Source organism: Rhea pennata, chromosome 8 (genome assembly GCF_028389875.1).
Source record: "Rhea pennata isolate bPtePen1 chromosome 8, bPtePen1.pri, whole genome shotgun sequence".
Lineage (NCBI taxonomy): Eukaryota > Metazoa > Chordata > Aves > Rheiformes > Rheidae > Rhea > Rhea pennata.
The window spans coordinates 3,701,600-3,725,685 of record NC_084670.1 but is presented as its reverse complement, the minus strand read 5'-3'; the positions used below and the strand labels follow the sequence as shown (position 1 = coordinate 3,725,685).

The window sequence follows — 24,086 nt, the reverse complement described above, 5'->3', positions numbered from 1 at the left end:
TAGACTTGCTATGTGCTCTTGAGTAATTTCTTTAATCTCTTTCTCTATTCTTCTCTTTCATATTTTTTGAGTAATAATTCTGTTTATTGTGTGAGGCTAAGGCACTAAAGGTAGCGAGAAGCTCAGATATTAGGGTAATAGGCAGTATTATTGCAATACTGATCTGTATAGGATGAGAGAAATGTGAATGTTTTTGAATTTCCATCTGCTCTCATCTGCTTTGCAAACATGAATTTATTCATATTGATTTTAGACTGAAAATCAGTAAAAGATCATGCAGAACTACAGCACAGTAATAAAAATAAATTTTAAATTTCCATATTCTTAAACTTCTAAAACCCATCCATCTGTTTTTAAACACGAACCTATCTTTAATACTGAAACAATAGATTGGAACCACGAAGAGAAGCGGAATGATGTAGTAGAGGTGGATATCCTATGTAGAAATTAGCATGGCCGTGATCTTCACTGATTTTCATGATGCAGAATGGATTTTGTTGTTTACCAGGTGCCTAGGGGGTGTCCCTGACAGAGCAGTTAGTCCTCTGCCAGCCCAAATTCCTTCTCTGCTTCATAATATAAAATTAATGCTATTATTTTAAGTATTTTTTTCAACAGAGTGTTTCGTCTTAAAGACCTGGTGAATGTGGAAACTAGAATGATCAATTTATATAAAATACAAGTAGAGGTATTTGCTTGCATGTGTTTTACCTTATATATGATGGCTCTGATAATAACTTAGAGAGATGGTATAACAATTCTATCTGTTTGTTATCTTATCTGCTCATATAAGAGCCAATAATGGTGTGTCGTGATGGCTTGCACTGTTATGTTGTGCTGTAGTGCTGACAAAAGACGGCTAAATAGAAAAAAACAGGAATACAGTAGTAGACTTTACTGTTATATTTGTGGTATTCCCCACGCCATTGGTAGCATCTGCTACTGCAGTGCAGCAGTCTGCAATTACCCATACCTAAGTACTGTATCAGGAGAAGGGTAATAGAAATTGCTGTGTGGTTTCTGAGCTAAGTCAACTCCTTTATACAACGCTGAAGTTGGTGCTGCTCACAAAAGCACAGTGCTCAGAGAATGACACTGCTGAAGTGACATGAAATGAAGTAAAGTTAGAGAATGAGTCTCTTCAGACTGGGTATTTTTTTCAGAAGACTGGGAGATGCATTAAAGGAATATTTAATGCCTTTAGCAATCCAGAAATTATCACATTTTTTTCAGTGTTCTGTGCTCATGCCCGACTAGTGTTTTTGCATTCTTTATGCTCTTGTCTGTCTACTGTTTTCTCTCCCACTTCTCATTTGAACTGCGAGCACTTTTTGGCAGTGCTTGGAAGTTTTGTTCAGTATTTGTACAAACCTGACAAAATAGGATCCTGGCACTAAGGATCAGAAAGAATGAAGCACCTTGGGGAGTCTGGGAAGGGGCAGAATGGAGGAAGAAAAACACTTGCATTCAGTACCCTTGAATGTGTAGCTTTATTTCAGTGCTTGGGCTCTCAGTGCCTCAAAGGGCAGGTTTGGGAGTACATATTGGTGGCCTTAAGCAAAGGAAAGCTTTATGTGCTTGGCAGGCTTTTGGGTGGCTGTGCAAGGTGTAACATTTTGGAAACACCTGTGCAGAGTTGAGCTGTAGTTGGACTTGCACATGAGCTAGTTAATAGCAGCTCTCTCAGTTTAGGAGAACAGAGCACGGGAAATTGGGGAGGAAGGGGACAAATCCTAGAACTGTTGGGCAATCCTAGAATCTCTTGGGGAGTGGATTGGAAGACCTTTTCTTTTGGTTCTGTTGTGCCTTGATCTGTACTTCTAGTAAAATGTAAAAGGTGGAAGATTTTCGATTTAACAATTGAGACATAACTTTAATATGGGCCTAACCTAAAACAGAGCTTCAAAAGAGTTAGAAAGAACTAGAATATAAAATTATATTACTGTAACGTTTTGTGCAGGGCTTCAGGGATGAAACACCTTTTGAAGAAGAGCTTGTTGATGAGCCAGGTTTGGATTTAGGAAGGTCATTTCAGCTTCCTCAAAATGATACAGAGTATGAGAGGGAGTCTTGGGAAATGCATGAATTTCTGAAACCTAGAACAGAAGAAGTAGATGAAGAACGGGAAATGCTGGTAGATGACGAATATGAAGTGGATTCTGACTTCCTGCAATATGATACATCATCGAGTGGGCAGAAGGCAGCTTCAGAGAGGGACCTCACCTCTACAGAGCAATGGGCAAAGAAACTTGAGACAAATACCATACAAGACTTAAGAACTGGTGTTCGCTTCAGTCGAAAACAGTCCCTGGAATATCCATTCAGTAAAGAGCAGATGGTAAGGAATACTGTGGGGTGTCCCCATGCTATATTCTGACAATGACGACCTACATATCAAGATCTAAATTCCGTAATGAGCTTCTTGTGTGTAAATACTAGATGAGATCTTGGTACCTTCAAACTTCTTTTGTGTAGATTTGTATTTTGATTACTGTTTTACAAGTAGTCAGTCCTGTTGTAACATTAGGGAAGGTTCTTTCTGTTACTTTGTGTCTATATATTTAAGTGTTTGAATGATACGCAATTGGCATATTTACAGACATCCTGTACTGTTGGGTCCTCTTTCCCATCTCTAACTTCTGACTCATTTCCTTTTTGCAAGCTGTACTAATTTGGTGTGTTTTGGTAATAGCAGAAGGTTAGGTCACAGTTTTAATAATCCAGGAGCTTCAGCAGCAAAGATAGTGAAAAAAGCTCCCTCTTTTCCTCCTTATTTTCAATCCTGATCAATTCCTTGAATCAGATGATACTGCAGTTGAGCACAAAATGATATGGGGGAAGCAATTGTAAAAAGCATACTGGTGGATAAAGGAGTAGAAACAAAGATAGCTTTGGGGATATTGCCAAACTCTTATTTATACATTCTCGAGTGGTCTGAGATTTCTTCTTTTTCTTTTTTTCCTACTGAGTCTTTATTCATTCACTTTTCAAACAAAAAAGTGATGATAATGACCTTCTGTGGAACAGCTTCTGAGATGTATGCTTTTATATGAAGAAACAGAAATGAAAATGGATTTAAAATCACAGCCACCATCAGAATTTCAGGATTGTCTATATATTGTGTGTGCATATATATATATATATAGAGAGAGAGAGAGAGTGCAAAAGGTCACAAAACAAAAACTATGTATATATAGAGAGTGCAAAAATATTTTTCACACTTCTCTTTAGTATATTGCCTAAATGAACAGTTAGTATTCCGTAGTTATCTGAATAAATAAATATGAATGTAGCTTAGAAAATCTGAATGTTTGCTCTAAAATGAAAGTTTATGTCAAATACTGCTATGTAAATACCAGTGCTTTCTAACTTTAATTACTTTTTCTTGTTCATGAAGTATGAAGAAAATGGGAGTATAAGTTCACAATCTTCTGGAACCACAGCAGACGGCAGTTATCAGAAAGGCATATTTGATACTGAAATGATCCATCCAGGAACAAAAAACAAGATGGATTTAGGTTTGTAAGAAGCTTTTCATATGTTTTAATTCCATGTTTACAAAATTTAACTTTTTACCAAAACACAAATTTGTGTTCAATCTTTTGAATGATGTAATACTCAAATGAAGAGTTCTGCAGACTCAGGGCAGTCTAACCTCAAATAGATTCCAGCTTCATGATCTTGCTTCTGCCGCCAATTATTTCCCTACCATTGTCAGAGGAATATGGAAAGTGCAGCTGAAAGGATTTGCTTTGTCCTGCTACTAGAGAATCAGTGTTGTCTGTGTAGCTATGTCCTCAGTGGACTACACACATGAGTAAAATAACTCATGCCTAAAATTTCTGTCAGGAATTTGCCTTCACCACATTTGACTGCTGATTTTATAGGCTTTCACAAATAAAATTAAATTAAATTATTTTTTTTAAAGGAGGGGAGAGAAGGGGGAGGCAGGGGAATGTTACAGGCTCACAGGGTGATGTTACCTCAACCAGCATTTACAAGTGAACAGGTGATTACACTGTATCTTGTTTTTGTAATCTGTGCTCAGGAGCAAAGCATCTCCTTCAGATGGCTAGAGAGCTTGCGTGTGTCAAGAATGCTGAGTTCGGTCAGTAATTCTGTGGATCTTGCTTTTTGGAGGAGATCCAGAGCAACCTGTGGGCCTGCTTGTAGTGTGAGACACTCCAACAACCTCTTTAGTTTCACGGCAGCCCAGGAAACAGCAACTCACAGCCTACATCAGTCTGCTCTGTGGAGATATTTCGTGAGCACCTCCACTGATCTGGCTTTTGCTTAAACAGACATGAAGAATTTGTCTTTTTGGTTTCCATGCTGCCTCTCAAGGCAGTGAGATTTTTGTTGCTGTGTGCAGGGTTTTTCCTCACTGGGTCCGAACCAGTCCTCTAGGCCTGTATCACTACCTGAGTTTTGGCTTTCTGCAGGCTGCCTCAGTTGGGGTAGAGAGCAACCTGGTCAGGCAATACGAGTGGCAACAGCTCACTGAAATGCTGCAAGCGATTCCTTGGAGAGGGAGGGAGAAGGGGCTGGGGTGGAAGTTTTAACAAGCATTTTCTTCATATCTGGTCTGGATTGGTGATACATTGGCATACATGATTTGAGATATTTCTTCAGGGCCTAATTAATTTTTCCCCAAATTGATGGTTGGAATATGGTACATTATCGGGGGACTAATTTATAAACCTGCCTGAGATAGCACTTGCTTGTTGGGAAGAAACAGGTTGGGTTTTTCCATTTTGTCACCCAAGTCTTTTACAGCCAACATTGTGTAAGCCACATGGGTAGACTAATGACTCTGACAAGGAGCTGTGGTGGCTTAATTAATGTTGATATTTATGGCACCAAAATGACATTCATTTTCCCCAGTGTGATGGGCTTTCATGCTGAAGTAGAGATTTGCTTGCACTATTCCCTTTGCATGAAGAATGAGTTCAATGCTTCTGATTGTGTGTTTTTGTGAGGAACATCTCTGCTCTATCTAAGCTTATCTCAGTTCCACAAAGATTTGTGTTTTCTGTTACTGCTTGACTATGTATGTCAGAAGATATGTCAGAAGCAAGATGTCATTTAAATTTCCTTCAAAAAGATATGTTTTATATTTTTCTAAGTCTCTTGATCATCCTGCAACATCCACATTTGGAACATAGTGAGCTAAGGGACTTATTTCCAAGGACGATATTTGCCAGGTGCAGGAACAGAAGAAACAGATGTTCACATCTGCACCTTTTCTTCAGGTACAAAGCTTCAGACTGACTCAAAGGTACCTGTGCTTACTGTTGATCTGGAAGCTATTGAAAAGGAACTAAAAGAGGAGAATTGTACTTTTTCTAAGAATCAGGAATCTGGGAGAGTTACTGCCTTACCTCAGCCTCGAATAGCATTGTGCAGGTATGGAGGAAGGATTTTCATTTTTCAGATAATTTTCAGTTATACTCTGTTTTATTCTTACTTTACTTAACTGTATTCCTGCTTTACTTAACTGACCAGTTGTGAAAAGCTGTGTGAAGCTGCAGTACATACATAGGTAGCGGCCAGTTCTCTGAATTCTACCCAAGGAGCTGAATTTTGCAGGTTGTATTGAATCTTTACTTGCCATGTTTCTTTTCCCTAAATGCCGGGACAGAAAAATGCCAACGGCTCTGTCACCCATTTCACTTAGGCCAAGATGTTTGGAGAGCCAGAAGAAGGGATGTGGTGTGTAGAGGAGAGGGAGGTTGCAGATACCAGCAGCATCAATCATTACTGGTCAGAGCTGCCCTTAACTCCTTATCACAGCACTGTCCTCTTGTTTTTCCCTTTTCCTTTGTTTTTCCCCTCTCATCGTTTTGGAATGGGCAGTTTACTTGTGGCCCATAGGCCTATGCAGGAAAAATTATATCTTGCCAGTGTTTCTGAGAAACCTTGAACTGGGATGGTAATAAATATTTGCCACATCTGTCAAGCATCCCATAATTCCCCTGGCCAAATAGTCGATGAGTGGGTAGTGGATTTGCTTTTGAGGCCTGTTGACTCATCCTCAGTGCTTCTCTAGTTCATGTGTAATTTTCCCGCTGAGTGAAAGCAGCTCAATGAATAAAGAGAGGAGATTATTTCTCCAGCACAACATCCTGCTTTGTTTTAGCAATGTGCGGGCAGTATTTACAGGTCTCAGGATCTGTAGAAAATTTGTGCAAAGGTGTGTTGTTCAAAGCTTCTTCTGTGATTTCGTATTTCCTATTCCTTGAATAGGTGAGTAATATATAGTACAAAAGTTTAATTACCACTTTGGTTTGGGGTGTTTAGTGTACTGCACAGAATCTATTTCCCCAATTCTATCATGTTTGGCTTTCCAATCAGCTGGACTGGCTTTATTATGAGTATATCACTCTGGATAGAAGAATCATAGCATATTAATCAGTAAGTAAACGTAAATGGCTTGAATAGCCATTTAGAATGAGTTAAAGTAGTGGGGATTTGTGTATCACAGCAAGTTATAATTTTTTTCTGCCTGTCATGTTTGTTTCTGGAGCATTTGTTATGTACATTTGAACTTAAATATAAAAAAAATCCTATCTAGTCTGACATTTGATTTAAATTGGGTAGTATGAGGAGGCATTGCTCTCATACTGCCAGACACAAAATGTGCGGAATTGTGACCTGGCAGATGTGGTGACTTTTTTATTTTTTTATTCCTCCCTGCCCTCTGCCTTCAATTAGTGAATTACCTGAGAGAGAAGAAGGAGAAGGAGAAGAAACTCCCAACTTCAGCCATTGGGGACCACCACGGACGTATGTTGATATAGTTACCTATTTCCCATTTACCCTATGTCTTTTCTTCTGTGAAAGAGACTGAGTTCATTTACTTCTAAACCTTCCGGTTTACCCTGACTTCCTCTAAAATAAGAGCTTATTGGAAGGGCAGTGGTCTTGCGTTGGCAGCATAATTTTGTTATTTGTGTGGGGTGAGGTCTGCTTAGGATAAAAAACACCTCTGTTGAGAGCATTCTTAGGTATCTGCCTTTATCCGTTTACTGTTAAATCTTCTTTCGTTTGTTTAAGGCTTTGCATTTAATAGCTTAGAAAGCTATTTCAAGCTATTAAACTATTGCATGCATTTTCCAGTGTTGAGATCTTTCGAGACCCTCATGTGTCTCTTGGAATCAGTATTGTTGGTGGACAGACTGTCATAAAGCGCCTGAAGAATGGAGAGGAACTTAAAGGGATCTTTATCAAACACGTCTTGGAAGACAGCCCAGCAGGAAGAACAAAGGCTTTAAAAACTGGAGATAAAATACTTGAGGTAAAGGCAGATAGGCCTACCTTTTTATTTTAAGAAATAAAGATTGACTAAGATAGCTTGGGGCAAGGCGGTGGAGGGGGGGGGGAATACTACCACTACTTCATGAAGTATTGTATGACAGCGTGTCTAGAAAACCAGAATTAAATCCCTCCTGTGCTTGTCATTTAAGATCTGAATACAGAGAGTTTTTAAGATTCTCTTGTTTATTTAAGAAAAGATAGGTCCTGATATCGAATGCTTAAACGAAAAAATAAAAGACTATTCTTGCCACGTAAATGAATAGCTAATTTCTATAAAGTGACATTGTCTGCATAGACTCTTTCTTCATACTGAAATTTGGGCTGTTACTTGGAGTGTGTTAATTTGGAGTAGTTAATGGTCTGGTTAACTACTATTTAAGGGAAATCCCCAATTCCAGCAGATGCCTCAGGGGAGAATACCGTTTCTGTACATCCTGTCAGCTCTGGCTCGATGTTGATTTTCAGTCACTGTACTCCAAACTAATACTTCTGAATCTGGAATTCCCAAGCTGATGGTGCTGTGCTTGCATGTGTTCTTTGTTTGCCTGTGGTATTTTGAAGAACAGTTTCAAACCAGATTCATCTTATAAACATGCAAAACCTGAAAGAGGGGTGTTGTATCTAACATTCTCTGACAGTCTTGTTCCTTATGTTTTTATCTAGAAAAATTGCTTTCGGAAACATGTGGCCTGTCTTTAACTGTTAATACTAAGAAAGATGCTTTTTCTTAAAGCATCATAGAAAAATACTTTTAAAATAATTTCTCTTGAGTACTTTTAGCACCTTCCTGTGATACACTAATCTGTGAATGTATGCAACCTCTTGTAATGACTCTGTGCAAGAAATAAACTGCCTAATAAAAATAAATTGTTTGTTAGGTCTCTGGGGTAGACTTGCAAAACGCCACACATGAGGAAGCAGTAGAAACTATCAAGAATGCAGGAAATCCTGTTGTGTTTGTCGTTCAGAGTTTGTCCAACATGCCAAAAGTGAGTTTTTTCCTATTTTTACTTTACAAAACTTAATAAATATGTAATATACCTCTTTAACTTGGCTAAATTTCTTTCAGAAAGACTTTTCTATTTTGTATTCATCCTTTCTGACAGTTTCTGCTTGTGGATCACACAATTATTTTTTTGGTCTGATGTAAATCTAATAGTGTATATCTATTGAATAGGTGGTAATCTAGGTCTCCCACATGTGTAATTGACTCTGACCTTGTGTATTTTAATTTGTATTTTGTAACTAAAAATATGCTCTAAAAATCTAATTCAACTGTATAGCGAAAGGTACTGGCAGTAGTAGTTTGGAAGCAAGCTACATCTAAGATTTAGGCATGCCTTTGTCTTCAAGGCCAGAAACCTGCTAGCCCTGTAGTAAGAGAAGACATACTCCATGTCTTGGAGTACACAAAAGATACAAGACTTCTTTGTGCTTTTGGTATAAACTGAGAAGTTACTTAGTAGACCTGAGAGAAGACTTTTTTGACAAATGCAGACAAATCTGGCACACAATGTTCATTATTTTTCCTGTGCTCCAGGAAGTCTGTTATGACTTCCACCTGCTAAGCTGGGGAGGAGGTTTACACAGGCAGGGACAGCAAAAATCGCTGTGGTGCTATCTGAGTTGGCTTTCTTTCTGTATTTGACTCTTTCACAGAAAAGAAGATCCAAAAAAAAAAAGTGCCAGAACACTCGAGTGTTCTGCTGCTTCTCTGAACCTTACTTTTCTTGGAAAGCTGGAACACTTGGTATTTAGGTGTTTCACTGTAAGAATGCTGAGTTTCCAGTAACACAGGATCAGAGTTTCAGCAGTGCTAAGCACTCTCAGCTCCCACTTAACCAAAATAGGATGCTGCTAAAGGAGTGGGAGTCTTTTGCATTCTGTGATGTAGAAGGAACCCAGGTTCCTCTTTCCTTTTGTATGGCCTAATCTTATGACCCCAAACAAGTTCTAAAATAAACCTCTGTACTCCTGTACTCCTATTTGAGTACTTCTTATAGGTTCTCCTGGCATCTTTGAGATTCAACTGTGTCCAGCACCAGCAGTAATGAAAATGCATTAAGAGTAGATGTTTCCTTTCCCCTTGCAAGGATAAAGAACACGAAGGAGGAATATTATGTGGTGGCTCAGCACGTACTTTTTTATTTGGTGTTTATCTGCGGGGACATGAGTCTCTTTCCTGCCTCTGTAGGTAAACAGATGGAGATTGAGGTATTTGTTAGGAATTTAAAGTACTAAGGTTGGTACAGAAACTATTTCACATGGGATCTCCAGGCTGCTTGCAGTTCAGCTGTTGTTTCAGTAATTTCGGCTGTTGGCTTTAGACTGCCACATGATCATTTTCAATTAATCATTCTACAAATATGTTTTTATAGTTTTGTTTTAAGTGTTATTGCAGTAAACTACTATCTTATATTTTCTTTTCAAATAACATCTTACTATTGTACAATTTTGTACCTACAATGTACCTTTTTGAGCAATAAGAATATTTAAAAATATAAGTGTTGTACTTGCTTATTTGATGTTCACTTTCTAAAACCTATTATTCAGCTTTGAATAATTAAAGAATTGACACTTACTCAGAAGTCCATATTGAATTCTGTATCAAATATGTAAATCCATACTGTTGACTTCAATCTAGTATTTTATTGAATGGAGAGAGGAGGCCAGACATCAAACAGTGAGCACTAAAAGAAATACTGAATGTTTGTAATTTCCATAAAAGCAAGTAATTCAAAGACTGCATTGTAATGCCCTTCTACACTGAGTGAAATGAAGAGTGTGATGGGAATCTTTATTGTTGTCATTACTTAACTTTTGTATGTTTGCTTTGCTCCTGTAATTTTCTTCTTAATATGTGCAACATATACATTTTTCAGGCAGTTTCTGCTGTGCAGCCTAAGGGGAGCAAAGTTCAGGATGCAGACAAAGAAAATAAGAATGAGAAGGTATTTATTTTCATTTGAATGCTGTATCTAAGTTTTATTAAATCAAATGGTATAAGAACTTGTGTTATAAATGGATGTTAAACCTTTTTTTGAAGTCTGAAGTTAAGTTTGAAGTGTTTCATTGAAATCTCTCTGGTTCAATTTTTGCCAAATCCAAGGCAAGGTTATGAGAAATGTCTTTTGGGTCTCCCCTGGCTGCTGTAACTGTGCAGCCCTTGCAGCTCTTCACTGGCATCTCTGAAAGTATCTGTTTTGATCAGTTTGGAGGCAAATTGATTCCCCTTGCTCGACAGAAAAACAGTAACATGTACGCAACTAATATCCTTAAAGTGGAGCTGACTGAAGTTCAGTAAAATCATGTTATAGGATAATTAAATCAGGCGAGTCTTTTATGTTTCCCATTGCTGTGTTAAACAAGGAAATGACCAAGTGGTCTGTAGTTGGCTTACTAAAGGGTTAGCAATTACTGTACAGTAACTTTCTAAAAACTTCATGGCTGATTTAAAAATAAAGAATCTGTTCAGTCTAAACCACTGTATTTGTTTTAGTTACTCTGCAGTAAGGGAAACATGTAATTTCTCACTCTCCGACAGACTGCTCGAAGGGCCTAGGTATTTTGCTGTGTAGCTCGTTTCTGGGAACGGCGTTGATCACGGTGGGCCAGGTACTTTTGGGTGCGTCAGAACTGAAGGAGGAGAGAACAGAACTAGGGTGGATGATATCTTTTGTCCAGAATGAACATTTTGTTTGAACTCACTCGGTTCTCTGTCGTTTGCTGGCAAACTCAGAAGGCCCTCTTGCTTCAGAAAGTTTCTGTAAGCCTCCTTTCAGCTCCTGTCAGCTTCAGAAGCTATGAGGCTCACTTATTCCAAAAAATCAAGAAAGGTGTTGAAGTCATGCTTTTATGCCAGTGGATAATAGTTATAATGAAGCAGTTACAATCCCCTTTTCTTGGTTTTGTTATCTATATTTCTAATCTAAAAAGCGCTCATCCACTTGCAATGTGCTGCCTTTAATCTCTAGGACTCCAGTGTGTTGCATTCTATAGTGTTAGGAGGTTAAAGAGTGAGCTTAATCTTTTTCAAACCTTTTTCATCTATTGGTGCTGTAAACTAGTGGGTGGAATATTGAAGAGCTTCAGTGCATAAATATGTAGCTCCTTTTTAGCTTTGAACATTAATTCACAAAGCAGTCATACTGTGCTACAGTAGGGACAGCTCTGAGTTAGAAAGGGTTGCTATTAGTGGATTACTAGCCTGCGTTCCTATGGGAAATCACTGATATTTCGAGTCCAGTCTTCAAAGTGTCACAAAAGAGTGTGGTTTGAAAGAAGCCATATCCAACTGGAAAATCTGCTGCTTTCTGCATGATGAATTATCTTTTCAATACTGCAGGTTTTCTCTCTTATTTTTTGGTATTTATCCTCCTCTCATGATCAGTTTGTTTTAAAGTCATCACTTGAAGTCATTTGTATAAAAGTAACTTAAAACAATTGAGCTTCTTGTGGATAAACTAGATATTAAAGGTATTTTGCTGTTTGGCTATGTAAAAAGCGTTTTTGCTTTTGTGTTGGAAGAAACTATGTTAATACAAAACCTGGTGTAGTGGAGTACTCTGCTGCCTTAAATGGGGGAATGCAAAACAGTTAGGTACCATTCACTTTTAATTTCTGTCCTCCAGTGTTGGCTGAGGAATCTCTAAAGATACTGCATAGGTAGAGTGGGTGCGGAGCCTCTCGCCTGACTAGAGAGAATTGTAAATCAAACCATGGAGGCAGAGCAACCAGAGCATTATGAAATTAGGTGACACTGTTGGAATGTAATTTTTACATTAAGAAAAAAAAAGATGTGATAGATTTTATGCAAAGTGGGTACATTCACTTTGGTCCTGTCCCAGCTTGCCCTTAAAAAAATTACTCTATAAATGATTTTTCTTTTATTTCCCTTCATTCTTAATTTTTAAACGAAAATAGTGAATACTAGTTCCTTTGCAGTGGTGTGTGAACGTTCTTGTCCTTAAGGTCCTAAAGTAGAAAGTTCCCCATGTCCTGCCATATGTTATTTCCTTTTATTCCCTTCTGACACTTTCTAGCTGATATTTTAGTCTTTGACAGACTATATCTATTTGGATCTAGGGAAAGAATTTTTCACATTCCTTTCCCTTCATTTTGTACTCAAAGAATGCATTTTTAAATAAAACTAATTTTGTGCTCAACTCTGCTGAGCATGCAAGTCAGAATAACTTAAGCTTAAAAAGCAGCAAGATATTTCACAATATCAAGTTCAAGAAAAATAATGCTTCTATGAATTTAGTTCTTCTGCTGATGTTCTCTCTTCTTTAAAAATAGAGGTAGCATGGTACCACTCCATAAAAATCAAAGTAAAGAACAGTTTATAAACAAAGTACTTAACGTTTGTACAGAAATCGTAATCTGAAATTTTGTGTAATGAAGAAGTTTCAGTAGATGTGGATTCACAGGAAAGATTCTGTTGATTTTTCTGTTCTGCAGAGCAAGTAAATTAGAGAACTTGTTCTTCCACCATTTGAATCTGGAGTTTGCATGTGTCAGGCCTTTTTCTTTTCTTCTTTTCTTCCTTCCCCCCCCCCCCCAACTAAATACTTCATTTTCTTAGACATCTGACATCTGATGGAAAAGAAACTCAGTATTTAGCATTTCTGCTAGAGTGGGACTTTGCCAGTGTGACTGTTTATATTATATATATGTAACTCTAATTGAAAGTGAAATCTAGAAGGAGTTAGAATTTTTTATATAGTGCACTCAAAAATTTTTTTTTAAGCTTTTCTCTTTTATCAAACAGGTTCTGAGCCCACTAAAATCAATACGACTAGGTTCTCATTGACTTCTGTGCGTTTATGGTCAGAAACTTTTAGGATAATTCTTATGAAAATTGGCACATTGGGGGATAAACTTGTTTTTTGCCTATAGCTTAGACCAGTAAAGATCTATGTGGGAAATGGAGACTCTGAGAGTGATTCTAGAGTTTTTAAAAGCATAGCACAGTGCTCTCTCTGTTGCAGATTCACCCAAAAACAGCAATTTACTTGTCTGGATTTTCAGTGGGCGAGAGAAATCTGTCGCTTTGAGCAGTGGCAAGCTGCTGGATAAGCTTAGGTGTCTTATATAATTTCCCCCAGACTTTCTAAGAAATATTTAAGGTTTTGAAAAGCCAAAGGGCCAACAAATTTGGCTCCAAGTTATTAAGGAATTATAGCAAAACTGAGTTGTCGTAGGCAACTGAGCGCAGGATTGCAGTGGTCCGCCTGCACCTACTCGGTAATTTGGGCGATGACTTCCACGCGGCGCTTCTCGGACCTTCCAGAGTTTGTCCCGTTCTCCCTGCGCTGAGCAATGAAAGCGGAGGCTCGTTGGTGTGTCGTTTACCGTGGGGAAATTAGCTGTCATGTCTCAAAGCGCTCTTATTAAACGCTGTTGCTACAGATTGGCTGCAGTTCTTCTGTTTTATTACTCTTATGCTTGTCCTCAGTGTAGCACTTTGCTGTAATAAATTTTAAATTGGCAGAATGATGGAAATCATATTATCTCACACAATTTTGTACATAGCTTGCATTACAATTTGCTGCTTCAAATATTATATACAAATTTAGGCTCGGTTTTCATTGTACACAGTGGAAAACCTTATTCCAGGTTTGAATCCTATTTCCCAGTTACAGAAGAAATTCGCTGCAAGCATTCAGGCTGTTCTAATGGCATATTGTACTCACGGCTCCCTCTCTAAAGTGCATCTTGCTATTAGTGGTGTGGTAGTATGGGATACAATTGAACATAATTTAGAAAAATCGTGTAGCCAGCTAAGGCACGATCCAGTTACTCTGAGATATAAAAACAGTTGCTTGGATGAACGAGCTTCTGTTTTCAGTATATTCAGAGCTGGTTCTTTATGCCTGATATGCGTCGCTATATGCATCATTATAGGAGCTGCCTGTATATATGTGAGGTAATAGAATTTTATTATAAGTTCTAATTCAAATTCATTTTTAAATTTAAACCAAAATGTAGATGACATGCTAAATGTAAATATTCCTGTAGAAACAGTAAGAAGTTTTAAGGTTTATTTTCTATTTTAAAGGTTTGCTGACTTCCGGCAGTATCAGAAAATTTTAATTTTGAAGTGTTTAAAGTCTCTAATGAGAAATGAGTTATAATTTAGTGTTTATTTTTATGCCTTGATTAATGTTCATTCTTGTATGTTTACAATGATATACAAATATTTTATCAATAAGAAAATATGCACATACTACTATATTTTTTCTATACTCAGTGTCACTTTTTGTTCTGATTTCTTGCATAAAAAGCCTATGCTGCAGACTTTAGCGTTGCAATTATCCTCTGTGTATGCATGTAAATATTTTAAGACAGAAGGAAAAATACGATTTTTTTCTTCTATATGGAGGATACAAAGCATGTAACTATTTTACTCTAAATCCATTAGAGAAAGTATGGGGCTCCACCTCCAATGAAACTGCCGCCTCCGTATAGAGCACTCGAAAGACTGCACCCAGAGGAAGCTAATGTGGATGAAGAGGAGGAAGATTGTGCGGAGAGTAAGTAGCGTTGCGTTTATGGAGCGCTGTCAGGCTATGTGGAAAACGTGGCTGCCATTTAGTGTTTGTATTTTGGACATAGTGCTCAGCATGGCAATAAGAGATGGTCTGCGAATTTGTTCTTACTGACGGCTACTCTTTTGTAATTTAGATGATCATCTTTTCCCAGCCAGGCTTAGATAGCTTTTCTCTTCTGAAGAGATGTAAAAATGGCTTAATTTAATGTCAATCTAAGAAGGTCTAAGCAGGGGACTGGAGGGCTTGTGTTGGCAGCAGCATCAGCAGCGGGAGGCAGTTGTGGTGCTTCACCCTTGAATGCAAAGTCAGCTTAAGAGCTTCCAACAGCCTGACTTAGATTCCAGGATACTGCTTTTTCATTCTAACTTTGGATAAATGGAACATTATTATTTTTCCAGTAAAATATTGAGGAATATTAAAATCACAGTTAGGATTCTTAAATTATTTCCCAGATTTGCCACTTTGACTCCCTCCTCCCCCTTTACACTCTCTTGCACTAAATCAACACACCTGGTTTTTTGCTATTGTTATTTTTCTCATCATCCTGTGTCTTGGAGTGTTTTATGTTTGTCCTAGTTATATGGAGGCTAAAGTAGAGAGATGCCTTTGTAGTTTCTGACCTTGAAGCACCTATGCCTACCAGTCTGAGTGGAGGTTCACAACTTCAGACCTCCTGGTGAACGAGCCCTTCTGCCTGCTCTTACTGATTTAATTCCTGGTATTGGCCATGGCATGTCATTGAAGCTGAGATAATTTGAGGTTGGTTGGTTGGTCACTCCCAGGGCTTTGTAAGTGGAGACAACATGGATCTTGGAAGATTGTTCTCATGGAAAAGGTGCACAGGAACAGCCTGCTCAGGGCTGCCTCTGTTTTAGTGAAAAGCTACTAGTTCTTGAACCAGCTGTAGATTTTTCCAGAACTTCCTCTTTCAGAATTTGTCATCTCATCTGCTTGGAGGCTGCACCTTAATCACTTGAAGTTTTATGGTAACTTCTTGGAGGAATGCTAGTCAGAGGAGAATTTGACTCCAAACTCCACATTTTAGGATGAACTATTTTACTTTAAACCAGCTCTGTTTGTAAACCACTAGTTGTCGCAAACTGTTTTCAGGCTGTTACAAGTTACAAAAGTTGTAATTCCCAGTTAAAGGTTGTATTTGATAGGTAGCTTGATTCTTGAGTTATCTAATTAGGATGGGCTTCAATCCAAGTGCTTGCTAGACCTATGTTAACATTTGCACAGCTGTAATTTCTTATTGATGAGCTTGGTCATTTTCTAGCTGATTTGCAATTCCTAATGATATTGCCAGCTGAGACTGATAGCTGAGAAGGTAAAGCTACTTCTGATATTAAATTAATCAACCCTACCAGATTTGACAGCAGCAAGCAGATCTGTTTGGATGCATCCCTTTCTCTCTACCCTTTCTACTGACTGAAGTTGAATGTTTGCCATAACCATCACTTCCATGAATCTTCCAAAACCAAGATGCGCCTTTTCTGCTTTATTCATCCCTTGCTTCACTCAGTTTCTTTAAAAAACAGACTAAGGAACTTTAAACCAAGTTCGCACCTCAACTCTTGAAGTAAAAATCATCTTAGAAACAATGTAACTGTATTTAAAATGTTATTAAGCGGCTCAGTAGCACTGAAAGGGGCTTTTACAAAGTATCTTTTCTGTGATCACTTGAAAGAGAAAGTCTTCTCCATGAATTCCAGTACTGTACTACTTTTGTAAACTTAATAATTTTACAAGCTTCACTGAACAGCGGGTAGATTAGATTTATTGTGTCTTCCTTATTTAGAAGATCAGTTAAAAAAAAATCAACTAGGATAAATCTGTGTCATAGTCTCTGTTTCATTTACCTCCTGTCTGTGTGCCCATAGCGTGGAAGGCCTTAGGGGCATTTTGAGGTGAGTGAGCTGTTAAATCTGTGTCCTCTGCTTTTGCTTCTGATGGATTTCATTAGCCTTCTTATTGATACAGCTACAGTTTCATGAACCTACTCATTGATTTGTCTCATTTTCCAGAAATAATTTACTTGTTCCACTCGACCTGTTTTTTTTCAAATCCTTGCTTATCGTTCCTTCCGTGAGAGTCCCTTACTCTTATCTTCCTTGTCTCCATGTTCTTCATTGTTCCTCATATTGAAAGCAAAAGCTAAGCATTTTATTAAGTCTTTCTCCCATACTAGGAAAATTTTTATTTCCTTTCTGTCCCATCCGTACTGCATGCAGTCTCTCTCTGTTTTGTCTGTTCTCCCTTTTAAGGGGCTGAATAACCTTTTGGTAATTTCCCCTGTGGGATCTAAATCCATTTACCTTTTGGCAGTGCTCCCTTTTATTTCTGTGTTTTTCCACCACTGAAACTGTAGCTTTCCGTGTTGGCCTGTTATAACAAACAGTCAGTTCTTGTAGATATTCTGTCTTTTCTTTGCAGAGGTGATTATTCACCCAAAGAGGATGAATCCTTCCTGGAGACAGAACTACTAGATAGTTCTTGGTTTAGAGAAATTCCATGTTCTAGTGCTTTAATTTATAAAGTCTGATTTTACCAAGAAATTTTAGGCATTTTTTCAAATATGTAAATTATTATTATAAATTATTATTCAGTACTTCTTGAATGTAAGGCTTCAGAGCTGCATCTCTTTATATTTCAATTTAATTTGAGCCATTTGTGATCACTGTCTCCAAGGTTACTTTCTTCATTCAAAGTTCTTAGAAGGCTTTTTTGCTAGGCTTTGGGAGCAAGCTGAAAACAGAATGTTCTCTTGTGTTATTTCTTCTAGTGATGCTATCAAAACCTTGATCACTATTCAACTCTGACTCTGGGTAATCTGCTTCTTGTTTACTCTGATTATGCTGCTCTAAGACTTTCAGTTTACTTTTCAAAATAGTCTTGTAAAACTGTAGCATGTGGAGAAGAATGGTGATTTTACAGGTATAGCAGGAGAAGAAAGACTAGGCTTACAGGATTTGTTGAGAAAGGCAGGATTTGTTTCCTTCCTTGTTTAACTCATTGTCTGTCATATCAACTTAATGATTCTTAGTCTACTACAAAAAGATCCTTCAAAATCCTTCATCTTAAAGACCTGAAAATATTAGAATCGCAGGTTTGGGTCCATTCCCCTATAGTGTGAACTGTCTTTCTGTGGTGGAGGTTATTTTGGTGGAGATCAGTTTCTCCATGTAGATACTATTTAGCTTTCCCAAGCTTTTTAAACATGAGGTTTTGAATAGGATTATTTTTCTTTAATCGAAATAAATAAATAAAGGGGAGGGTGTTCAAGGAGCTATTTGTCTTTACAAGGGGCTCTGCTACAGCAACAATTGGTACTGGTGTGTTTTTTCTTCAGTGGTAGATGGCCAGAGGTGTGCACTAAGAATCTGCTAATAGGCTAATGTATACCCTGTTGTGGCTTGTTACTCTAATAAAGGGTTAGTAATAAAAAGAAGCAGAGGAAATGGATGAACAGAATAGTTGGTAACGAAATGTTTTATAAGATTTTCTGTAGGGCATTAGTATTGCTGCAATTTAGATATACTTTTGTAATTGAGTTGAGGAGAATGATAAGTTAGATAGGAAAGATCTTAAAAAGCATTATAATAAAATTAAGAGGACAACTACTGAAAAAGCTTGGAACCCATAATTTTAATGGATGTTAGATTTTATTATTATTATTTTTTTACTAAAATCTTGTGTCTAGCTAGGAGAGTGAGATTGATCCGCTTGGTTTAAAATAGTAAAAATAGAGAATAAAAATTAGTGCAAGGTGGCTAAGATAGTGGAGGAGATGCTGCTGCGCTCATCCTTCCTGTCTGCAAGAATATTTAGCTGTATTTAATAAGGGGATAATAATGCCACCTCCCTTTTATTTTGTCTATAGCCAATGTAGAAATCGATGGAGCTGCAAGAAAGCATAGTGATTTAGCTTCCTAAAATGCTTTTTGAGGAGTGATGGTTTCTCCCACCAGAACAAGATATTTTTAAATCTCTCTAATGTTTCACCCTACTTAGAGTTAGGATGAAGGGGTGTAAGTGTGTGTAACTTGGTCCAGACAGACTGGCACTGCCTGCTGCTAGGCAGGATTGGCTTGGCCGTACGCATGTGAGATGGAGTTGATATTTGTTTCAAAACCAAAACCAAAGAGAACTCAGTTGAGACCCTGCAAAATATGTTCAAGTGTATTTGATATCCTTTAGCTGTAAGGACATGGCTTAAGGACGCTTTTAGTGAGGCTATGAACTAAGATGGCAAAACTATCGCTGTCACTTTGGAAAAATGCCAGAATTATTGAAAAGGAAGTAACTATGTAAAAATGAAAACATTGATAAATCAACATAACTCCCAAGAAAATCTGAGTGCTTAGAATTTGTCATTTTATGTGAAGCTGTGCTAAAACAGAGGAGAATTTCAAAATTCAGGTGAGGCAGCTGCTGTAGCCAAACACTGCCTCTCCAATAGATGTCACTGCAATCAACAGCAAATAGCGAAGATGTTCAAAGAGTAAAACGCGGCCAGGAAAAAGCTTCAAGCTTTATGAAAATAAAATATTGAAAAAATAGTAAATGCCATGCTTACTGTATTAAAGAAAAATTAAAAACGCAATGTGTACTTAGTTCGGTGCATTTTCAAAGATCATGCAAAAGCCAGGATTAGACAAACAGAACAGTGACTTTCATTTTTTTTTTTTTAGCTGTAGGTTAATCTCTTTAATGTGACTCTATACTGCTAATCTTCTTTTCTCGTTCTGAGACATAATTAGCTAAAATATGTAGATTTTGTAACCAGTACTAATGAAAGACCCAGAAGGGTTGTATGCTCTGGGCAGCCTTGCAAGCTGTTGTACCATGTGAGGATAAACTACGATGCTGGTGTCACTGTAGCTTGCGGTTAGTTTGGGGTTTTATTATTGAGTTGATGTCTCCCCCCCCGTATTTGTGAATCACATGTACAGTTCTCATCTGATGAAGTACTGCAAAAGGAAATTACATTCTTGATGAATTTTTAATAGTAAAATTGCAGCTGGGACTTGGATTTTTTTTTTACTGTGTGCTTGTACATAATGCACTGAACAGATGGCTATGTGTGTGCTGTGATATACATTCTAAAAAAAGGACAATGAACTTTAAAAATGAATAAATTAATGGTATTAACAAAATAACAGAATATTTTGGGTTGTTTTAAATGCAGCAGTTGGAATAGAGAATTAGTAAGGACTTCCCAAAATTACTGAGTACGCTTATAAATTAAGAGAGAGCAGTTATCTTTGTTTTTTAATTACTAAATGAGGCGGTTTGAATCTCTTCAGTGTTTCAGTTCGGCACTCGTTGCAGTAAAACTAATACTGCTTGTTCAGAGTCGCAGCAAAATACAAGTTATGGGGAAGTTTGAATTGTCCTTATGATGGCAGGCTAGTTTTGTTTTCTGGCATATAAAAATAATCCACGAATGCATGCCCTTGTTGGGAAACTGCAAGATTTGCAATGCTGCAAAACAACACGTTTATTGAAGTCATTTGAGCTAATAGCAATTCATTGATAACCCCTGTAGCCTGTGCGGAAAGGACGCCTAGATTTAAAAAATGGCTATTAACTACTGCTTTGCCACGGTCATTAAACGTGATATGAACTGCAGCTAGCAGTGAAGTACACGAGCAGCAGAGGTGAGTCGTGCTTGGGGATGGAGCTGTCATTCGAACGCGAGCAGAGTCAGGCAGTGCAACCCCGGCAGGCGCGGAGCATCGGTAGGTCACACGGGGGAAAGCAGAGATGTGCTGCGCCCGGCGAGCTTGTGCAGGCAGCGCTCGGCTGCTGGCGGATGCGACTGCTAGCCTGTGGGTAGCCTGAAATTAATGCAATTGATGGCATCTCGTAATCGAGACAGACAGACAGTTTGCCCTTAAGGAGAGAAAAATCTGAGGAAAATAGGCCCAAGGTCGTCAGAAGGGAGACGAGCACCGAGCCTGTGTGCGATGAGGATTGGAGCTGCGTACGGCACTGAGGGTTCGTCAGGAATGCAGATATCCTGAGGGGCAGCCTGGCACAGCAATGGTGCAAGGGGGCTTCCCAGGTAAGGATTCACCTCTCGCGCTCTATTGTATTTGTTTCCAGTGAGTCATTTTGAATATTTTTAGTGATCATTTAGAACTAGTAAAGTGCTGGAGATAAGAAAACAGGAGGACAGATCATTTTTTCTCAGTTTGGAGCATGGACATACACCATGATTCAAGTACTGCTTTTAATACCTTTAAAATATTTTGTCTTGTGTTTCCTTATAAATCACTGTTTCTGTTATACGTTGTTGTTCAGCATTCTGATATACAAAACTGATGTGAGCGTGCCAGTGCTTAAAATATAACAATTCCTAGCACTAAATTTCGTGCTCTATAGAATAATCTACTCTTCCATAACTGTTATTGTAATGTAGAGGCAGATGGCTGAATTTTCTTCACTTTGCTTGTTAAGAATGTGTTAGGTAAATGTTTTTAGACTAAAATAAAAAGCTGCTGGGGAATCTAAACTGAATATTCAGCATTTTTGTGGTAAAAGGAGGCAAAACAAGAATAAAGCAACGTGATAGTAAACAAATGAGCTATTTGCAGTGAAGGATAATCTAATCTTTAAATATTGCCTCAGATTGCATTTGTTGTTAGATACGATCTTTTTCTTTTAACACAAGCCAGGTATCCAGAGAATAGCATTAAATTGCTAGGCATGAAATATACTCATTTGGTGTTTTAAGGTTATTAAATTCTCTAAGGCATGGTGCAGTTAGCTTCTGTTGTTAGGGATCTTGGATCTTACTCAGGCATTACAGATAAGTAATATCACAGAGCTTATGTAGATAGAAGATGATGTCTGTGTTATAAATCTGCGAATACAGGTATCACTGCACAAACTTGCTAAGAGAGGGCAGTACAAGTAGATGTTTATATTACTTTCACTGAAGAACACAATACCACTGCAATGATTTGCAACTAAAATATGTTAAAAAGATGCAAAAATTTAAAGGAATAATTGCAAGATGAGCGTTAGCCCATAGAAGGTTGTTATGTGTTTATATTTTTGAGTGTCTGGTTCTTAGGTAATAAGATAGTATCTTTCATCATTACCGTCTTTTCATCATTTATGATGTTGCTCCACTTCACAAAAAATAAAAAGAAACTCTGTTGTGCATCAAGTCTTGTCCAGACTAGAACATCATTACTTTTAGTGAGAATATAGAATAGATATTTGCATAATAGCTCTTTTGCAAAATGGTCTGTTTTGATTTAAACAGTTAACTCCTCCGAATACAAAGTACAAGTAGTCCTCTAACAGAAGGGAAAGTAAAAATGTTGAATAACAATAATTTTATTCTTTACAGATGTTACTTTCATTTTCCAGAGTATTACAATAATTGAGACAGCTGTCCAGAATAACGTCGTTAACTGTTTGAGAAAGTCAAAGTTATTTTTTGCTATTTAGTCTTAAAAGTAGTTTCTCCTTTGTTCAACATGGTCATTTGGGGGCTGCTCATCTATTTGCCTTCTGCTCTATTCAGATATATAAATGTTTTTCATTAGAATAGTTGGCATTTAAAGAGCAGCTCAGAATGTATTTTTGTAGATTTGTTAGCTATCATACACCATGAATGACTGTTAAAAATCTCCTTTTGTATTTGTAATAGCCACATGCATGTTGAAATGTGTGTGTGTGTTTGTATAATAGAATTTGATACATACAGAAGATGAACATTTCTATTTTACCTGCAGATTCAAACTACTTTTGGTATATTGAAATTAGAAGAGATAATGTGGCAACTGGCTAAAGGGCAGGTTCTATTCTACCCTACCCCAACATAATAGCTTATAGATAAGTGATAATGAGTTGTCTATAATTAGTGTGATGATAGGCATGTCTGTTTACTTCATCTGTGCCTAGAGACCACAGCTTGTGTCTCTGCTTCCCTTTCTCTGCCTCCCAAAAAGTTGGTAGAGGAAATGTTAATGCATTGAGCTTTTGGGTGTGATACAAGGAAGCAGAAATTGCTGTTGCTGTGAATGTAGAAAGCGTGTGTGTGTGTGTGCGCACATGTTCTGGGCAGAGATGGAGTTGAGGTTTGAGGAGCAGAGCCCTCCAGAGCTGAGGGCCTCAAGCTACGGTAAGTGTCCGTCTTCAAAGAGGTGCCTGTGCAGCTAGAGCCAGGAGCAGTAGCTGCGGGTCTGCATGGACCTTGATGCATTTGCCAGAGGTGAGTGAGGAGCCTCTCCGCAGAACCAGATGTTAATCCAGTGCTCTCTGCCAGATCAGGTAAGTGCCTCCACGTGAAGAGGCTGTGGTTGTGTGAACCTGTACTTTAATTTGGTGGATGGGAGAGCATTTCCAACGGGCAGTCACCTCATCAGTTCCCACTGACAGGTGGTACCTTGGTGCCATGTGCAGCCTCCCGACTCTCCCTCCCTGCCCTGCGCACGGTTGATGCTGTGAGAACCAGCCACCATCAGCAACCACAACTGAGATGCAGGATTTGGGAGCAAGGCCAATGCTGTGTTCCCTACACTGGGGCGGTTTGTGAGAAGGGGAAGCAAAGTAGAGGTATAGGGATTTTTGAGATTGAATGTGCAACAGAATAGGACAGGTAAGGCGACAGTTTAGACGTGGATGAGGCTTAAATGTAGGGTAGGACCCATGCTGTTCTGCACCTCTGCTGGTGTATGCAGAGCCAGCAGCAGCTGCTGAGAGCAGTACCTGAGCAAACTAACTTTGGGAATGCCTGCTCAGATGCTGTGTGTGTTACTGCCAAGTGACAAAGCTGCAGGTGAGCTGTGTATGCTATCCGAAGCCAGGAGTGGTAAACTTGACTTCATCATACCATTTTGTGATTGCTCTGTGGAGCCTGCTTTTTTTAAAAGCTTACTTTTTAAAAAATAATTCGGGTAGTTTTGGAGGGCTTGATATCCCTTACCTTAAAATCAGATACATCAGCTATCCTGTATGTAAACACTTTTGAGTGTTTTATGGCTCTGAATTATCAGGTAAGCTAAAGTACCATTTTTTTTAGACCTAAAAAAGTTGTAGTTGCGCATACTTTGCCAGGTTCTCTATAAAGTGAAGTGGGACATTGTCATTCCCATGGTGTGATGCTGCTGGGAATATTCTGAGATGTTAAAGATAAGTTCTCTTATCTGTGACAAGCTGTTACTTAGAATTGCACCGTATACGTGAGTTAGGAGT

General features: G+C 38.2%; 1 protein-coding gene across 6 annotated transcripts in view; it reads left to right on the top strand.

The window, feature by feature from the left end:
• Positions 1-24,086, top strand: part of PATJ (PATJ crumbs cell polarity complex component) — a 159,336-nt gene that overhangs the window by 55,973 nt on the left and 79,277 nt on the right. For all 6 annotated transcript variants that reach the window (XM_062581767.1, XM_062581762.1, XM_062581764.1 and 3 more), the window contains 8 exons: positions 1,961-2,338; positions 3,398-3,518; positions 5,253-5,406; positions 6,715-6,786; positions 7,120-7,297; positions 8,196-8,306; positions 10,200-10,268; positions 14,741-14,852. In XM_062581767.1, coding sequence (XP_062437751.1) covers positions 1,961-2,338; positions 3,398-3,518; positions 5,253-5,406; positions 6,715-6,786; positions 7,120-7,297; positions 8,196-8,306; positions 10,200-10,268; positions 14,741-14,852 — 1,195 coding nt within the window. The remainder of the gene's footprint in view (positions 1-1,960; positions 2,339-3,397; positions 3,519-5,252; positions 5,407-6,714; positions 6,787-7,119; positions 7,298-8,195; positions 8,307-10,199; positions 10,269-14,740; positions 14,853-24,086) is intronic.